Source organism: Coccinella septempunctata, chromosome 4 (assembly GCF_907165205.1).
Source record: "Coccinella septempunctata chromosome 4, icCocSept1.1, whole genome shotgun sequence".
Lineage (NCBI taxonomy): Eukaryota > Metazoa > Arthropoda > Insecta > Coleoptera > Coccinellidae > Coccinella > Coccinella septempunctata.
In genome coordinates, this window is record NC_058192.1 from 2,187,610 (window position 1) to 2,207,317 (window position 19,708).

At 37.0% G+C, this 19,708-nt stretch overlaps 2 protein-coding genes across 9 annotated transcripts in view; one reads left to right on the top strand and one right to left on the bottom strand.

The window, feature by feature from the left end:
• LOC123312351 (PDZ and LIM domain protein Zasp) overlaps nt 1-19,708 on the bottom strand; it is a 31,537-nt gene that overhangs the window by 6,012 nt on the left and 5,817 nt on the right. For 3 of the 8 annotated variants that reach the window (XM_044896730.1, XM_044896735.1, XM_044896737.1), the window contains exons 2-11: nt 7,263-7,414; nt 6,745-6,910; nt 6,231-6,364; nt 3,394-3,497; nt 2,336-2,537; nt 1,726-1,812; nt 1,567-1,668; nt 1,320-1,416; nt 1,126-1,257; nt 861-1,002 (exon numbers count right to left, since the gene is read on the bottom strand). In XM_044896730.1, the coding sequence (XP_044752665.1) occupies nt 861-1,002; nt 1,126-1,257; nt 1,320-1,416; nt 1,567-1,668; nt 1,726-1,812; nt 2,336-2,537; nt 3,394-3,497; nt 6,231-6,364; nt 6,745-6,910; nt 7,263-7,414 (1,318 nt within the window). Of the gene's footprint in view, nt 1-407; nt 456-860; nt 1,003-1,125; nt 1,258-1,319; nt 1,417-1,566; nt 1,669-1,725; nt 1,813-2,335; nt 2,538-3,046; nt 3,207-3,393; nt 3,498-6,230; nt 6,365-6,744; nt 6,911-7,262; nt 7,415-19,708 lie in introns of all 8 variants that reach the window. The other 5 variants (XM_044896734.1, XM_044896736.1, XM_044896731.1 and 2 more) reach the window with 4 other exon arrangements.
• On the top strand, nt 8,508-10,388 carry LOC123312353 (cilia- and flagella-associated protein 99-like). Its single transcript, XM_044896738.1, has one exon. It carries the CDS (start codon nt 8,529-8,531, stop codon nt 10,266-10,268), a length of 1,740 nt encoding a protein of 579 aa, XP_044752673.1. The 5' UTR covers nt 8,508-8,528; the 3' UTR covers nt 10,269-10,388.

Here is a 19,708-nt window from a genome sequence, read left to right on the forward strand (position 1 = left end):
AAAAATAGTGAAGCTGTAAAAACATTGTGCAGTTGTATATCTAAGGAGTTAAATGTAGTATTGTAATACTCTTATCAAGAAAACCCTGATTTTAAAAACTCTATTTTCTAAGAAAAATTGTCTATTTGCGGAATTTTTTGAAAATTGTTAATTCTACTTATATATGTTAGGTGCGCGCTCATCGACATGCTTTCACTCGATTAAATAAGCGTTTTTCAGTCCATAATCAAAGAGAATGGTCTGGGGGAATGGTTGAAATTTTTTTCATCTGAAAATAAATATACGGAATTACACCCTGAAGGTTTTCTTGATAATAGTGCATTGTAGATGAATTGGCGGAGCCAATAGATCTGTGTTTATTACAATGAACCTCCGCCAAAAGCAGTAATCTCATCAAATAATTATACCTTTGAATAAGTTTCCAGTTTGACGTACTGGTTTAGTGGAAAATCTTCCTGGAGAGAAAATTCAATCTGTTTATGTTTGACATTTATGTGTTTAACAATTGTGTGCATGGTATGAATGGAATACTGACAGCTCGAATGGAGATTTCATTACATTCTTTTTATATGGAAACAGATCTGTTTCCATACGTTGTAAAATATGACTTTTTGATATATTTATTGAAAAAATATTTAAAAATATATCTAAGTTTTTGAAATAATCATCATATCTCATATCTCAAAGGTTGTTGAATGACTTGGACTGTTGTTGAATTCCTTACAATGAATTTTAAGCCTTGTCTCATTGTTTTTACATACTTAGCACTTATGTCAACTATAACCCGATAGTTCATCGAAATAATTCATTTAAGCTGGCAGTCGTCAAGTGAGAAAAGGGTCCTTAAAAAGAATACAAACCTGTGCTAGCAACCGGGCTATAAGCTGGAGCAGGTGCAACTGGTGATAATGGAGCTCCTGACCTTGGTAGTGAATTGAAATTCGATGAGGGTGATAGGGGTCCTGGTACACTGGAAAATGGTTTTGGTCCCGACAGTGGTGACTGGAAATTTGAAAGCTCTCAGTTGAATAATCCATTGAAATATCAAAACACAGATTATTATCGTTAAAATTTCGATTAATTCATGCTGAAATCGAAACATTCAAGCGAAAACCACAGACTTACCTTCGATACGTATTCACCAAACGGCTTCGGAGTTATATTGTTAATGTTACTAAACCTAATGGGTGTTACAGGTTCTTTGGTTAAAGTCAAATCAATTATTTGCTTTGTCTCGTCAGTCTCATCGTTATTCAGCTAAAATCGACACCAATTCAATCAAAACTCACACGAAAGTTCAAGCATTTAAAGGTAATTACCTGGTAACTGTTGATCTTTGGTGAAAGAGGTGCTGGGGTATGATAAGGATGACTTGCTAGAGCTGCTGAGATAGCGTTCGCTGGAGCTTTACCACCGCTGAAATGAAAAACTTGATGAGTATCTCGTGAACTTGTCAATACTCGAAGAATCATGCAGAATTATTTCACGAGAAATCATATTATACCAGTCAAAAATTCACCTCTTAAGGAATGGCATATCCATTTCTAATTTTTTTATCATACTTACGGTGGTACAGTGATGGGTACCAAATTGGGAGCTGGAGCGTTATTCCTAGCAGCTAACTTTGCGTGGATATCGCAGTAAAGTTTGTTGTTGATGTTGTAATACCTGAAAATCGTTGGATGAAGAATCGTTCTGCCTTGAAACATCCACTTATAACCTTACCCAACGTTCTTGAGAGAAGTACCACAGGTAGAGCACTTGAAGCACTCAACGTGAAGATTCTTGTCCTTGATTCTGACGAAAACTCCACTGAAAAATTCGATAGAGAATGTTGAGACCTTTGAAACTTATTGGATATGAGTTTTTCTACATCGACATCTAATTCATTCTACTCAAGCAACTGCAGTGGAAGCGTTGTATAAAAAAAAAAACTGGTGACCAACTTTTAGCCATATACGACATCAAGAAACAGTGAAGCCATCCATGTGGAATGCATAGTTTTTACTCGTGATTCTTCATTTCGGGATCATTATTAACCACCAAGATATCAGCTTGAAAAAATCTATAGAGTATTACAAATCGAGCAAGCAAGGCCCTTCGAAATCATTGAAAATAATGATATTCCATGTCTATCTCATTCAATGATTCTATGAAGAAGGGCTTTGCAGTCCACGTCAAATTTTTTCTGTGGTGCTGTGATATTCTTCAATCTAGACAACGATCTTGATCGTGACGTTTGTCTGCTCTATCTTGGTAGCTCAGAAACCGAAAATACTATATTTTCTCCGTGCAGACAACGAAAAACCATCCAACAATGCCTAGTTGGACTTACACAATGACCCTGTCACAAAAAGTGCAAATTGTCACTTGATCATCGTTCGTGTTAGGACTCCTAGGAGATAGAGTACTCGTACTTTGACGGCTATTCGAACGACTGTAGTGGTCGTGATTATTGTAGTGATGTGTGTCGATCCACGGAGATCTGGATCTACTCCCGATAGCGTGACTGTGCGAAGCGTAATAAGGCGATGTTACTGCAGATCAAAAAAAAAAAATTTAAAAATCGTTCCCCTCAAAAAATTTTAGGAACCTTCGAGATTCGAAAAACTGCGGTAACTTCTTGGAGATCCTGGTATAGCACCTTCCTAAATCACAACGAAACATTGATGTCTCATTATCTGGAGAAATAACATCGTTTGTTGTAACGATCACAGAAAGGAAGGTCTTTGATCTGCGAGTATTTCAGTAATTTCATTGATCTGAATGAGTTATACAACATAATTAGCTAGAAAGGCTTCACAATTAATCCATTTTGTAATAGGGTTTATTCAGTGTCATCGGAATGAAATGAAATTAATCGGAATTAAGGGTCAAGGGGTCCCTAAGTACTTATACATTTATGCAGCTTCCAGATGCAGATCTGTTTTTTGAACCGCTTCATACAATATACGATGTGTCTCGACGTAGAATCAGAGAGATCAATGTTGCGTTCTCAAGAAAACATATATCAAGAAAGAGACCTGTAAACCCTCGGTATACTTACACAATTAGCCTCTCACAGTCGGCACATACGTTTTGACCAGGAGGTAGTTGTGGAGATGGAGGCTGAGGCTTATTTTCTGGGGCTGCTACGTGTCTTAAACCGGCAACAGCTACTGGAGATGGCGCAGCATCAACGCCAGCAGAATGGTGATGATGGTGTTCTTTCGGCAGATATCAATTTTTAAAAAGTGCAGACATACACATACGTAATTCGGCGAAATTAGGAAAAATATTGGGTTATCCCGAAAAAAAAACGATTTGGTCGATTGAACAATTCTCTAAAATAAGTGATGAAGACGACAAGGAAAAACAGATTGACAATTATTTAATATAATATATAATACCAACCTGTGTGATCTGGCGATTTTGGACTGTTTTCCTCTTCTTTCAGAAGGCTCAAAACTGCGCTCTTACTGGCATCGTAATTTTTCTCGTTTTTCTTGAAATTTACTCTGGAAACAAAACAAAAATCTGTAAAGTAATTGATAACTTCTCGGTTTGAGGAACTGGATGAAAACACTTTGGACTCTTAAAGCGACGTTTCGGCGTTATATTTCGCCTTCCTCAGGCTACAATTATAAAAGAAATCAAAAAAACATCAATACATGGACGATTATGTGGCTAGAACAAACTTATATCGATATCTACATAAACAGATTACAGGAACTATTACAAATTTTTTAAAATTTAGGCTGTTTAATCAACTTTAAAAAAATTCAATGTTTGGAGACTGACTAGATTGTATTGAAATCAAAAACATCATCGCCCATAATCTCTTACCTAAGAAATCCTTTATTCTTCAAGGAAGAACCAGTCAATGGAAAAGTTAAAGTTGATTAAACAGCCTAAATTTTAAAAAATTTGTAATAGTTCCTGTAATCTGTTTATGTAGATATCGATATAAGTTTGTTCTAGCCACATAATCGTCCATGTATTGATGTTTTTTTGATTTCTTTTATAATTGTAGCCTGAGGAAGGCGAAATATAACGCCGAAACGTCGCTCTAAGAGTCCAAAGTGTTTTCATCCAGTTCCTCAAACCGAGAAGTTATCAATTACTGAATTCTGGAAGGAACGAGAACTATCCACAAACATTAAAAATCTGTAAAGTTCGTTATCATTTTGAGCAATTTATAGAAGCAGATTCCTGGTACTATTTTTTGTTCTCCAAATTTCACTTATATTGAATTCAGGCTAGAGATTAATGACAATAAAATTAACTAGCCTTCGGTCTTTTGAGGAATGACAGGTTACTACCTGTACTACTTAAATATGTGAGCCATGAATTGGCGTAGGAATCTAAACAGAAAGTGAGGTTTTGGTTCAGTTCTTGCGGTACAGGTGGCGCATCGTGATGAGTATTACCCAAATCCCATCCTCCGTTGGCAATATTCAACGCTACACTGTAGTAACGAGTGACAATGATCCTCAAAACCGGTCTACAATTGCGTTTGGATGTGTCAACTTCTCTGCGCTCGTTGATGACTAACTCGAAATCAATTATAGAGCTAATAACGACTGCTTTCAACTAATTTCATTCAATCTCGAATTGATGGACATTCTTTTGTGTTCCTACGATCGAATTGAGTAATATTCGGCTCATTTCTGGTCAATTTGAAAATATGACAAGCAGAAATCACATCCAATTCAATACGACCATTATTCACAATTGAAATGAATGGAATCCTTGTCTTCATTCCACTTAACATCAGCCAATAATTGCAGCATATTCATTATGATATCGTTGCGCAGTATTCACGAGAGAAAAGGCTAAGATTGACTTCAACGAAATGCTGAGAGAGCATTCTTTCGTATTTTTCATAGAAAAACTTCTCAAGTATTCTTCGTCAGCGTCCTCGTGAAGGTAATCGGAAATAAAACTAGATCTTTTCTACCCAACATCATTGAGTTGTCTTCAGTAGTTTTTGATTGACGATGGAGCGTTTTTTCGTTGTTTTGTCTGAGAAAGTGGAGTGCCCGATTCAAAGTATCAATTATCGAAAATGATAAACCGAAAGACACGCCTCTGCTCAATCAAAAACCATCAAATTCTGGGAATCCCACGAGAAACCACGTCTCATGAAGCACCGAAAAGGAGTGTCCCAAACAACATCCTGAAGAGCAACAGTAGCACCGATAAATTCATTAATTTCCTACCGGACCCCATCATTAGAGAGTATCGAATTAAATGTCTGGACGGCTGAATGGACAACACATACGAGAAACGTAGAAATAGGACGTTATATTGCTCTTGGCCTAAATCCAATTTTTGCCGAATTATAGTTATCGCCAGGCGCTGCAGAGAAGGATTTGCATAATGGACCAGATCTCAGCGGGCGTCCAGAAAATACGTTACATAAGCCGGTGGGACACGTGACTTTTCTGGCGCATTCTATTTTCGGGGGATTATTCCGACGCTCCTGAAATAAAACAATTTGGCAGGGTATTTTGGAGAATATTGAGCATAGGATTCTGACAAAATGATACGAATAACTATTGAAGTTTTTCTCTTATTTAAAGTATGAATTAACAGTGTTTTTCTGTTATAAACATTTTCGAACAATATTTTCGATTCTCTTGCAATATTTTTGTCACCCAAGCAACCAAATTCTAGTTTCAAAGCAGTACAAATGAAGAACATCAACCTAATGTTTGATTTGTGTCTCCAAATGGATCCTGAGGGGTATATTTATGACATCCTCAATGTACGTCATTGCCCGTTTAAAGAACGCATCATTTACGTCATCAATAACGTGCAATCTAGTTGCATAATTGAGCTGGAAGATCAATCTAGTAAATTGAAAGGGGGGACAATTAAGACAATTGATGCTAAGAGGCTCAGATTCGAAGAAACACTGCTTCTTTCTTGTTCTTACACTAAATAACTTAACTAGCGCAAACTGAAAATCAGAGCGAAATACAAGATTAACTCAGATGTGGTTCTTATTCGATTAAGAGTATCCGGTAAAATCTTCCTCAATTAATCCTTACAATCAAAAACTGATATTTAGGTCAACACTATCTAGAAACCTATAGTAAAAAACAATGGGTATATTTATTATTATAATTATGGGTAAGAAGTATTAAAATGTTTCCTAAAAATCAGATTTGATTCGAATTTGGAGATTCAGGTTATTCATATTGCTTTATCTGAACAGAGAAAAAAAACTGCAAAAGCAATCTTACCCTAGTGCTCCTGTTGATAAAACTTCTGTTTGTGCAGACAAAGTTTCTGCTATGCTCTCTTCAGAGTATAATTTAAGAGGACTATTATACTGGTTGTTGACTACTTTTGGTCCACCATTCAATGTTCCATTTGCCTGCGAAGGATATCGAGCTTTATCGGCAAAAAATTCGACATTTTTGTGGAAGCAATTTTAAATTTTCTTTTGTCTCTTAAAGGATGAATACTAGATTTCACTGCATAAAGAAAATTCAGCCACGTCGTAAATGTTTTTGCTGTCTATTCAATGTCTATCTAAGTATACAAATCTTTTATTTTCTAACGGAGCGAATTATGTAACCATACATGAAGCAAACCATCCAAAATTATAGAAAAAAAGGCCTGAGTTAGGGAAATGAATTTTCCAGTGGCGGAGATAACAATTTCGACATTAAAATTGGACGAGACGAACGAAGGAATATGCTCTTGTTAGAAAAAGCGTGAAAAATGTTAAAAAAAATCAGATTAAAAACTCACGAATGGTTTAGCAGAAAGGTTGTGTCCTGTTCCAATTGCGCCAATGTTTTCTGATGGTTTAGCAGCCAGGGAGGTCCTGGTGACAGGGCTGATGTTGTTAATCGTCGGAGATGGTGTAGATAAGATTCCTGTAGGAACTACGGATGGTTTCCAAGTCGATCCTCCTCTGTTGATGAATAATTATCGATTGGAAATAGATCAGGTACGTGGCAAGTGATCAAGGTTAACAATTTGACATTATAAATAGGGCCACGGAGGCTTCTAGTGACTCAAAATTATTTCCGATCTAGCACTCCAACAGATTCTTGTATAAACAAACATTCATGATTCTTTTATCGTACATACAGGGTGGTCCAACGAAAACGATGTATTGTTAATTTTTCAATTTGATTCTGTTTCAAAAGTTTCATTGTAATGTATCGAATGGGGACAGAGCAACAATTTTCTGCCAAGCAAATTTTCTGCTTTTCGAGAGACGTTCATAATTGAAAAAAATGCGAAATTCAAGAGGAATGTACCTTTGAATCGTCATGTCGAAGGAGTTCCCTGCTCTCAATAGTACATCTTGTGCATCTTTGTGTCTGAGGTTGAAGACGTCTGTTTGGTTGACTTTGATGACGGAATCTCCAGCAATCAGTCCTGCCCTCTCAGCAGGTGATCCTACTATGACCTGAAAAAAGTAAAAATTTCTGGTTATTTTCCAATTTCTTATTCCTATGAGAACATTGTTTGTCTCAAGATGAGTGGGTTCTTCAGAAATTATATTTGAGACTGCTAAAAATAATGGAAAGTTCAATTTGAATTCCTAAACTGCGTCTAATCTTATTTTTTTCCAATTACATGAACTTGTAGGAATCAAAGAGACGTTTTATGGTTCATCGAGAAGCCAGTGAGAGTTTGGTCACTTTGAAAGAATTGTTGTCCTGGCAGAAAATGGCTGTGTTTCAATGTATTCGATAGAAAATCTGAAATCATAAATCTTTGGGCCTTCGACTGTGTGACTTTTCCGCGTCAATCTCTGATAAGACTCCAAAGTTCAAGTTCAGGATTGTTTGTCTTCCTGTTTTACAAAAATACCTTGGGAATGGGTACCATAATTCAATATTAAATTGTCCGTGAACAAAGGCGATGATACGAGTACGATCAGTTCATGTATTCCTCCTAATGACCTTCGGCGGAATTGGTATTCAGCATAATTTAAGTGCATAAATGCAACATATTTTCCCAGCGTGAAAATAAACAACGCCGATTCGTTAATGAAAAACATTAGTGGTCCACTGATTGGAGGTAATTGGATGATTATTGTTTTTTATCGATATGAATTGATAAGGATATGTGAATCTTTTCTCACTGTCATTACTTCAGGAAATTACGAGAAATTGTTGTTTTGTTGCTATTAAGTTACCTTGGGGAGTTGAGGATTGTTCCATTCGGCATAATCTGCCTTCAGTGAACAACTTTCAGTGTTCTATACATATTTTAAGGTGCATTTCATTCAGAATCAAGTCAAAAAACATTCTATTATTTGCACACACGAAGAGCTCCCATTTCAACTGTGGAAATTGCTTATTGAAATTGAAGCAATGAACTTGAACTGCCATCAGGCTATATTCTGAAAACCTTACGCCTCAGGTTGCGGTTATAAAACTTTAACTCACCTCATACCATTTAGCGAGAGTATGGTACTATAAAAAAAGAGATGAGTCTCAAAAAGAAGACTCTTGCAGTTCTCTACTCTGTCATTACTGTCACTTCTCTATGAATCCAAGATTTTCCAAACAAATATGAACGTAATTACCTTCAAAAAAATAATAAAGCTTTGTGAGGAATACCAGAAGCAAAACTGCTTGACCCCTGCTGAATTTGTCGCAGAAAACACCACCAATGAGGCCGAAGACGTTCTGTTCAACTTTTTGAATTTCCAACGACACGAACAAATCCTTCGAAGGATCGTAGAACACTTCACACGATACAATGGAATCGCAATCAAATTGAACATGACACGTTTCATGATGCTCTTCTACATACTCATATTCGTATTCGATCCAGAAGATAAGGGTGGCATCGAAAAAATATTCATCATATCCAACAAGATTACGCACGCCAGCAAAGTGCTACTGTATTATTCGAACGAAGAAAACCAGATTCTTACTGCCAGAATAGCATGTCAATTCTTCGAAAACGACTATGTGTTAAGCCATATCATCCATCCCATCCTGAACAACCAGGAACATTTCGAAAACGTCTTCGACTACGTAGCAAAGTACGAGCATAATCTCTACCGAAAAGAATGCACCATACCGATAGAGATGAACGTATCCAAGAAACCCATGAAGATTCCCGCTGTTCCAATGAACACCCCAGCTGAATTGGATTATTTTCGAAGCAACCCAATCCCAAGAACAACGTACCGCCCCGATCTAAGAGTTCAACGAAATTTATCCCAAGCCTACGAGAAAAACCAGGAAAAAGCTCTCGAACTCCTCGAGAAAGCAAGAACTATGCCAGATCATGGAAAACCTTCTTCGAAAGATTCAGAACCCGAACCAAAGATTCATACGTTTAAGAGACCGAAAAGAATTCCTCTCAAACAAGACGTTCCTATCAAAGCTAACCTCACGACTATAATGAGGGAGGCAGCCCTTTACGCCAAGGAAAAAGAATCTTGCATCAAGGAGATCGAGGAAATACTGAGAGGGGGAGTTGATACTGAACGTATAAAGTCATTAGAAAAGGGGATTCGGGAGGAAGAACAACGAAAACAAATCGAAGAAGTCGAACGCAAGAAACTCCAGTGTCTTTTGAGTCATGAAGAAGCTGTAATAGCTAAATGTAAGTTGAAAACTAAAAATAAAATCAAATACTATGAGATACTGGAGGAAAGTGAGGCATTAAAAGCACAACTCCTGGAGTGGAAAAGAAAAAAGCAAGAAGAATACAGAATAAAAATAGAGAAAGCACAAGAATCGAACAGAAACGCTAAAGAATCGGAGAAAAAAATGATCGAAGAGAAACAGTGTACAGCGAGATTAGTCCAGTGGGAATCCAAAATGCTGCTGGATAAAGCGATGGAAGAGAAGGAAAAAGAACTCGCTAAAAAAATACACATCATCCAAGAAATCAAAGCCATGCACCAGGTCAGAAAAGTGGACACTACCAAGGAATTCGATAGGACAGAGTGTCCCAACTTAGGTCTGTTATGCGAAATGTCCATAGCTGAACTAGAAGAGAGACTCATGCTGATGAAAATGGATGAGCAAAGGAGATTAGATGAAAAACGTGAAGAAATATCCAAGAAGAAAGAGGAGAAGAACAAGATGATCAAAGACGCGAAGGAATTCATCGAGCAAAACCGTTCAGTTAGAGCGAAACCTGAAAAGAAGAAAATGAAGATATTGGTAGAAAGCGAAGACATAATACTTCTGAGGAAGAAAATTGAGGAGGCTAAAAAGATTCGGGAAGCCTGTGCGGTGTGTCCTTGTAAACCTTGTCCAGTGATTCTTGGACATGATCCAAATAAATAGATAAAATGTATCTCCTTTGAAATAAGAACTGTGCTTTCGATAAATCAGCGATAACAACTTTCATTAGTTAATGTCATTTGGATGAGACCCAAGAAAACCAATAAAAGTTCATTTACAGTATTCCACAATTAGTAGAATATTTCAATCTCAATTTATATTTCAGTGCAACTTAATGTTGCCTTCTGATGAAACAAAAATGGGTTTTATTGGGCGCTTTCTAGCGATCCAAATCCGAAGAAATTATACATCATGTCGGAAATTGTTGAAGTTGAGGATATGAGCTATGAATCAAGCAGAAATCTGTGGAGTCTAATTTTTATTCTGGTGGTATTGTGGGTGGTACACTAAATAACTTAGACGTGGGAAGAAATCTCATTTGTTTTCATTTACGTCTCGCCTGATGCTTGCCAAAAACTAAACAGTTGCATGCCAATTCTTTATTTATTGAGGATTCTTCATCGAAAAGTATTTTTTCACTAGAATGAGCAGACATTATCCCACATGAAGTTCTAGAGATGGAATGGAGGAATTCTTATAAGAATATCACAATAGGGAGAGAACCAAATAAATATGTTAGTGAGGGTTTTTGACTCTCAAATTCAGTGTGGTCTAGATTCATGGAAGATCTACTAAGCAGGATGCGTGAACCCTGATTTTCATCCACCACCCAGATATAGAAATTTAATTCAACAGAAGCAGGAAACAGGGGTTGTTGGAAGTTATTCTACAAGGGTTAAAAGTTATCAGGTTCAATTTTCTTCATCTTTGAAAAGATGGTTAACTCAGCGCTTTTATAGCAGCTCGACTGTCAGATCGTTATGCTAATCACTTTTATTTGCTGTATGTAAGTCTTCCTTAAAGGGACTTAAGATAGAGGGCCTTCATTGGTATTTCTTTTAAAAGTGAGGAAAGTTTTTTCGTTAGTTTTTCTTCCCTCTCCATGGCATAGGTTTGGATGTAAGTCTATTATTCGATTCGAATAAATAATAATAGTGATATCACTAGGTATATCACAACTGGAAATTTTTCGCATTCTCGTATTTCAATTCGCAGCCTACGGGCAGTTCCAGTTTATAGAGTGGATGATGGAAAAAAAGATCCGGCGAGAATGCCTATTTGTGCAAGTTCCAAGTTATTATCCTTGGGCAGATGGCGTCGCATAATAATTCCGGTTGTTGGCTGTTGAGCCACCTGCAGAAGAATCTTCGACGGTTACAGCCGACGGTCGTCCTCTGTGCATCGCACAAGGACGATGATAACGTTATTTCAGAATATTGAAATCGAGAGTGGTCTTCCACATCGGCTCTGTAGTGCACGTTGTTGAGCCTGTTCGTCCTTCAGGTTAACTGATTTGCTTGTTCTACGTCTGGTATCACCGCTTTTCTTAAATGCGCTATAAATAAGTTGGAAATCTTTAGAATTGAACGGAATGAAGTTTGAAAAGTTAGAAAAACTTTTCTTTTCATGTTTATTTGTGACTTTTCTGTCACAGCATTTCAATCACTCTCTCGAAATCACTTTTCAATTGATTGTACGAGGGTGTATTGATATCTAGTTAGCCCAGACCAGTTCCATGCATAGAAAAAATATTGCGTTACCATAGCAACGAACAATAACCCATTAGAAGTGTCAGTGTGAAGTTTGGGGTCAAAAAAGTAAACCAGAGTTTCGCAATAAATCAAAAGAAATTGGGAAAATCGAAAAATTATCGAGTCATCATCAAGTACCTGTATTTAAAAGGGTTAAGAGGTAAGCAGATTCACGAAGATATGCTCAATACCCTTGGTGATCAATGTCCTTCGTATGCGACCGTGAAAAATTTGTCTGCAAACTTCAAAAGAGGTAAATTTTTCATTGAAGATGATGACCGATCGGGAAGGCCAGTTTCTGAGTCAGTCCTCGAAAATATCGATGCAGTTCATGACATGATTTTATCAGACCGTCGAATTGGGCTAAAACGGATATCTGAAGCACTGAATGTTTCATACGAACGCGTTGATCATATATGTAGTTCACGTCAATTTGTACATGAGAAAATTGCTGCAAAATGGATTTCCAAATGTTTGAATGTTGACCAAAAGCGTGCAAGGGTAGAAGCATCGATCTGTGCTCGATTTGAAAACGATGGAGACTTCTTAAACCGAATTGTTACTATGGATGAGACTTGGGTACATTTCTACGATCCATAAACAGAGCAACAACCGATGGCATGGAGACACTCTGGTTCTCCAAGACCTAAGAAGTTTCGTGTCCAAAAATTTGCTGGAAAAGTTCTTGCTTCAGTTTTTTGGGATTGTCATGGAGTAATCATGATTGATTTTTTAGATAAGGGTAGAACAATAACTATTCCACATAACGGACCACTCTACAGGAAAAAAATTAAAGAGAAAAGACGCGGAAAGCTATCCAAAGGTGTTCTGTTTTTGCAGGACAACGCCCCTGCACACAAATCTCATGTTGCCATGCAAGAAATTCGTGATTTAAGGTTTGAATTACTAGAACACCCCCCTTATTCACCAAATTTGGCTCCATCCGACTCTCATCTCTTTCCTCAACTGAAAAAAAGTTTAAAAGGTCGTAAATTTTCTTCCAACGAGGAGATAATAAAAACTGTGGAGGTCTGGTTTGCAGAGCAAAAAGAAACATTTTTTTGTAAAGTCTAGAGACGTTGCAGGTTCGCTGTACTAAATGTATCCAATTGAGAGGAGAATATGATGAGTAAGAAACTATTTTGACATTGAAATTTTGTTTGGTTCTATGGTAGGCTAAGAATTTTTCAATATATCCTCGTATACGGACAATCTACATTCAGCAGAAGCTGCGGTCGGATACGAAAGCGAACAATGAAGCTGCCGATTGCTGATTGATGCAGGAAGTTTTAAACACCCGGGTTCAATTCAGAATGAAAATAGCCGTGTTTACAATCTGATTCATGTCAGTCGAATATTTGGTTGTTTTCGAGGAGTCATAATAGAGGGGTATTTTCCAGGAATGCAGTCCAGTCGCTGTTATAACGTGTTTGTTGAAACGACGTATGAGGAGGTTGTCAATGTGTGCAAAAATAGTTTGCTATCGGATTACCAACCGTTCCTTTTGTTCTCTAATTCGTTTCTTGGAATTAGATGGTAATGATGCATTATTTCGAACAATGATCCGTTTGGATAAGAACTATGGCAATGGAGAGTGTGCAGCATCAGACTCTCCAAAATAAGACAGTCTTTTTGGGGTTTATCCTGAGTTTGTGGTTGTAGTAGCTTAATACTCTCACGTAGTCAAGTATTGAATTGCAGCAACTGTAAAAGTTAGCTTCTATTCCCTTGAGATAAGCTCTGTTTACCACCCTTATTACAGGGAAGGAATTTTCGTAACCTGTTTCCACTGCACCACACTGAATGAAGGACTAGGAAAATGAATGAATAGATGAAAGAAAAACAATAACATTTTCTGTCAACAGAACATTCCCACTGTTTCTTCTTGGCAAGAAATTCAACTGATTAAAACATGTGACCAGCATTACATTGTTCGCTAGATAGAAAAGAATTCTCTTCTCTGAAAGGCTCAAATTTGAGGTTTCCAAACAATTGAATCATGCCCTGAGGGAATTATAGGTGGAAATTATTCTCTATTAAAGCAGGCAAAATGGTACTCCGTAGAATAAATAGTAAATAGTGATTTCGTGTGAATGTCAAAGGTCAAGATCACGTAAATCGACCTATAATAATAAAAGATGAAGTAATAACTTACATCAAATTCTCATCATTCTATTATGGGCTATGATGTGTTATCATGTCATACGTGATTTGATGAGATGATTCAAAATACGAAGAAGAGAATATGCAGGCTCGAACTAGCATCAAATGAATCAAAAAATGTGGAAACATTGTTCGATTGAATTTCTAGAATGTGTCTGTATTTTAGGTACACCTTGATTTCATTCGAATGGAGGAAACCAAAAATCATTACACCCTCGAAAATACAAATCTTTTTTCAGTCTTTCACCGAAGATTCCTCGGAAATGAATTGAAAGAAACAAGACGAATGTGGGTGATTCACATTCAATGATGAGCATGGTGAATTACGAAATTTGCATCACAGTAAATAATCCAAAAACTGTTTGACAGCTGATACTTTTATCAGGGACAAATATTGAGCAAGGATAAACGTTGTTCCTCTGAGTTCGATTCCCTAAAAGGAAACCTTCTACATGAGTCACATCCTCTCAGATGAGTAAACACGGAGTACAAAGAGTCTGCGATAAAAAGAAATAACCAACACTGGGCAAATATTCAATGTCCCCTCTTAAAAAAAAAAGATTTATTTGCAAAAATTCTGAGGCATTCAAGAAGACGTGTAGGAGAAATTCCAACGCAACTTAGTTGAAAAAACCTTTGAAATCGAGTCAAAAAACTCAAAATCCTATTTGTATGGTCATTTGCACATGATATTGAGTACATACATAATAATTTCAGGAATTCTAAATTTTTTTGGCAGATATTCAGGAGAGACTAGTAATGGATCTATCTGCACTGATTTTTTTGTGAATCTTTCGAGACTGAAACATAGTTCATGGGAAACCTGAATGAACCCATTATAACTTTTAGGTCCATTCAATTTCTAACCCCCTTGATACCTTCGTGTGATATTTGCATATAGTCTGTTCAATCTTCCGTAGGACTATTTTTGCACCAACTCGCCGGGCATAAATTAAATGCGAATCACGAACTGTACCAAGATCCAGACAGTAATTAAGACATACAGGGAGTTTTCCCCGATGGTCAATTACCAGTAGCACTGATCCGAATAAGAAGATACCTCTTGAATTTTTCCAAGCAGCTCTTTCAATTATATTTTTACGATCTACATAATGCATCACAGTGCTCGCTTCCACGAGGGTAATTACTTTGTATGGAACGAACCTCCATGTGTGTACTATTCAAGTCCAGCAATAAATGGACTTAATTGCAAGCAATGAACCTCGCGCTCTACTTGATAAGAGTTTTTTTACGCCGACCTTAAAAGCGCATTACGATAGAAATGAATCGGTCATTATGTCATCTTCGAAGGCAGTTTTCAGCATGGAACTATGCTAGTTTTCCAATTTGCATATCAGCAAAGGTTGTGGAACGAACTTCAGACGCAGAATATATTTATGGTAGGGAAAAATGCCAAGGCGACCACCTCGCTGATTGTTTTTTATGAATTTCATTCAGAATTTTCAAAATTACTCTTGTGATAACGTATAGTGGTGAAGATACCCATTTTTGCCATGCAGAATATCAACTTTCGCATCCGAGCTTCAAGATACATTCTCGAATTTCTGAGCCAGAACATATTTCATGGTGTCAAGAATACCCGAGAGACCCTTGTACGTAAGATTTGATATAATGCTCTTGTTCGATTCCGAAATTCGAAACTGCATTCGATACTTCTCGAATGCTGGTTAGGGATGTCGAAAACTCCTTCGATAAAACGCGTCAATCATTAAAATTGAATTCTGATAACTAGAAAAAAATTTATTCAGATCATAGACGAATTGTTGAAGAACCACTGGCAGAAGGCCATCCTAGAAGAAGAGTTGCTCTTTTAGAATATGTGTCACTTGTAGATCTACGAGGATTTTTCTGGGAGCTGATCTTCGAAAAATTCCCAAAAAGATGGGTCAGTTGAAACTTCCTCATGACCGAACGGTTGTGCCGAAATGGATGTAATTCTCAGATTCATTACTAGAAAAGTTGCTCTTTCAGAATATGTATCACATTCAGATCTACGATAATTATAATGGAAGATAAACTACTCGAAAGATGACCTTCGAAAAATTCCCAAAAAGTTGGGTTCAGTTAAAACTACCTCAAGACCGAACGGTTATGCCGAAATGGATGGAATTCTCAGATTTATTACTAGAAAAGTTGCTCTTTCAGAATATGTATCACATTCAGATCTAAGATAATTATCCTGGAAGATAAACTACTCGAAAGATGACCTTCGAAAAATTCCCAAAAAGTTGGGTTCAGTTAAAACTACCTCAAGAACGAACGGTTGCACAGAGCTCGATGAATTTTTGAGATTTGTCATTAGAAGAGTTGCTCTTTCAGAATATGTATCACATTTAGATTTACTATAATTATCCTGGAAGATAAACTACTCGAAAGATGACCTTCGAAAAATTCCCAAAAAGTTGGGTTCAGTTAAAACTACCCCAAGACCGAACGGTTATGCCGAAATGGATGGAATTCTCAGATTTATTACAAGAAAAGTTGCTCTTTCAGAATATGTATCACATTTAGATCTACTATAATTATCCTGGAAGAAAAACTACTCGAAAGATGACCTTCGAAAAATTCCCAAAAAGTTGGATTCAGTTAAAACTACCTCAAGAACGAACGGTTGCACCGAGCTCGATGAATTTGTGAGATTTGTCATTAGAAGAGTTGCTCTTCTAGAATATGTATCACATTTAGATCTACGATAATTATCCTGGAAGATAAACTACTCGAAAGATGACCTTCGAAAAATTCCCAAAAAGTTGGGTTCAGTTGAAACTACCTCAAGACCGAACGGTTGCACAGAGCTCGATGAATTTTCGAGATTTGTCATTAGAAGAGTTGCTCTTTCAGAATATGTATCAAATTTAAATCTACGATGATTTTTCTGGGAGATACTCGTGTTTGAAAATTCCCCAAAATCACTACTAAAACCACCACTGCCTGACATGTCCTTATTCCAATTTTGACGATGCTAACATCCCCAGTATATCGACGTTATTATTGACAATCTGAGGTTTAGCAGCGACATCGCCATCGACGTTAATTTATCCACGTCCCATCCCTGGTTCACCGGCATAAACAAAAAAGATGAATAAGTGTGCTTCGCCTCGAAATTTTAACCGAATTTATAGCTCGCTCGGCGGATGCGGTAAATGAACTTGCGACATCGTTGCATCCTGAATCACCCCGCAGACGACGATTCGCGGAACCAGATTTCTCCTTTTCGTTTCTTCGAAAAATCCGATGAAATTAACCTGTGCACACGTTCCCGCTAAATGAAAATACGAAGAGAGGTGTTGTCTTCCTTGATCGAAGTCGTGACTCGAATTATTCCGCCCATACGAAACACATTAACCCACTATCGTTATCGAAACGGAATTGCTTTATCATCCAAATTTCCCAGTAAATACCGTCTAATATTGTGCAGTAGGTGATTATGTCGACTTTCGTATCATTTCCCTGATGGGACAGAGGAAAACCAGAGAATTTTGATGAATGCTCCAATAGGTATTCTCAAGAAGATGCAGCCAAAGCACACGCAGCTACAAAAACTTTAGCTACCCTAGGAATATTTTTCAGGACCGTCTCTTCAGCCCCAATACTCAACATGGGATCAAACACCATGTGATAATTTCCTGTGGGCTCATTTGAAGAAGACTAATTTTCTACCTATTTCTGATTTGGGCCACTGAAGACTAGTATCATTGGAAAAATTCATCAAATTAACTATGGAGAGTAGAGAGAAGAAGAACCACAGAGTATTTGTCCCCATTGTACCAATAGGTATAATCCATTCACATTTATTTCAGCAGTCGGTTGGCCATGAAATGATTTTCTCAAGTTTTTGTAACTAGAATGGAGTTAGGTTGGCACTCATGAAATGTCGTTATGTCATAACGCCGTTACCACAACTAATATCAATTTTTATTACGAAAATGCCGAAAGTGATTGAAAAGAGAGACAGGGTTTCAGGAAGTGCTATTTAGAATTCAGGTCCGCTCATTCAAATAGTTATACCCTGATATTCTAAAATCCACAATACGTCAGACGGTAGTGAACATATTCAATGTAAGAGAATTTATATATTGTTTCATCTGAATTTAAACGACTTATATTTCAGCTGAATATTTCCAAAATCAGGAAGATTGTGAAAGAAGTGGATGACAAAGAATTTCCTTCTATTGGGAGACCCAAAAAAGTGGTGGCATTTGAGAATTTCATGTTTGAGTGAATTAACGCGAAAAGTTTACTACAGAATTTTCGATGAATCTCATCGTAGAATGAGTTCCCGAAAATTGATTTTTCTATTTTTCATTTGACTTGTCCTATACATTGTAAATGCCTTAAGGTACCTAATACCTAATTATTATTATTACATCAATGTATTGATGAACAGCCACAAATACGCGCCAGTTGTCCTGTTTTCATGTGAAATTTTTGTTCAAAGGTGAAGTTCATCTTGACTTGAAACTTCCTTTAATTCCTTTCACTTATATTGATGCAAGATGATTTTTGTTGAAGAATTTAACATTCTTGTAATTACCTGTTAATTCCTTCGGGAGATACCCATTCCCAACCACTGCAACATATGCACTTCATCTTCGGGTTAATATTTTTGAAATCTACAACTGATGTAACGTATTCAAACTATAGCCAAAGAAGATAACGAACATTAACTCTTCTCAAGGTAGTGCATATTATGATATTATACTGGGCTCTTGTATTTTCCTGCAAATAACTGGATTTGGTATGCTTTCAATCAGTTTGTATAAACTTCAATTATGTTCGTCACATATTTTCCGAAGACATTCGACATTGTCATAAAATACGTAATAACAGAAGCTTTTACGTAGAACGGCAACATAGCGTTGATTTAAAACCCAAAAATGTTTTGACAAGCTTCATAACCCCACATTTTCGTACCATACAGTGTGAAATGTGTCAAATTTCCATGCCCAACCGAGTGCTGAAATAAAAGTGAATGGAGTATAGTTTATATTATAGCTAATAGATGCGCTGGCGATCAGAGAAAGGAGCAAATATGTGATTTTAGCGGGGTCTAAACCCTTTGCTCATTTTCGACCCAAAAATTTGGAATTTCGAATTCGAGTTTTTGATTTTGTAGTGAAGCCTGACTAGTGCTGATTACGAAACCGAAAATCAATTGGATCGGACAAGTATAACAGAAGATATCGCAGATTGAAATTTGCAATTTTTGAAAAATGCCATTTCGAAGATGAAAGTCGCGTATCCTCCAGAAAAACCATCACAGATCGAAAAGTGATGCACATTCCAAAGAAGCAACTCTTCTAGTAATAAATCTGAGAATTACAGCGATCTCGAAGCAACCGTTCGGTCTTTACGATTTTTTAACTGACCCCATCTTTTTGAGAATTTTCCAAAGGTCACCTTTCGAGTGGCGTATCTTCCAGAAAAATCATCACAGATCGAAGAGTGATACACATTCCGAAAAAGCAACTCTTCTAGTAATAAATCTGAGAAGTACAGCGATCTGAAATCAACCATTCGGTCCTGACCAATTTTTAACTGAACCCATCTTTTTGGGAATTTTTCTAAGGTCAAAATCTCTTATTTTTGATTTAATCGCATTCAAAAATTGACTAGTGCATACACCATGTTTTCAGACATCTTAATCGTTCCCTAACAAATCAGTGC

What these genes read in the sequence shown, in the direction of transcription:
- LOC123312353 (XM_044896738.1), top strand. Translation starts at nt 8,529, where the DNA reads ATGAACGTAATTACCTTCAAAAAAATAATAAAGCTTTGTGAGGAATAC.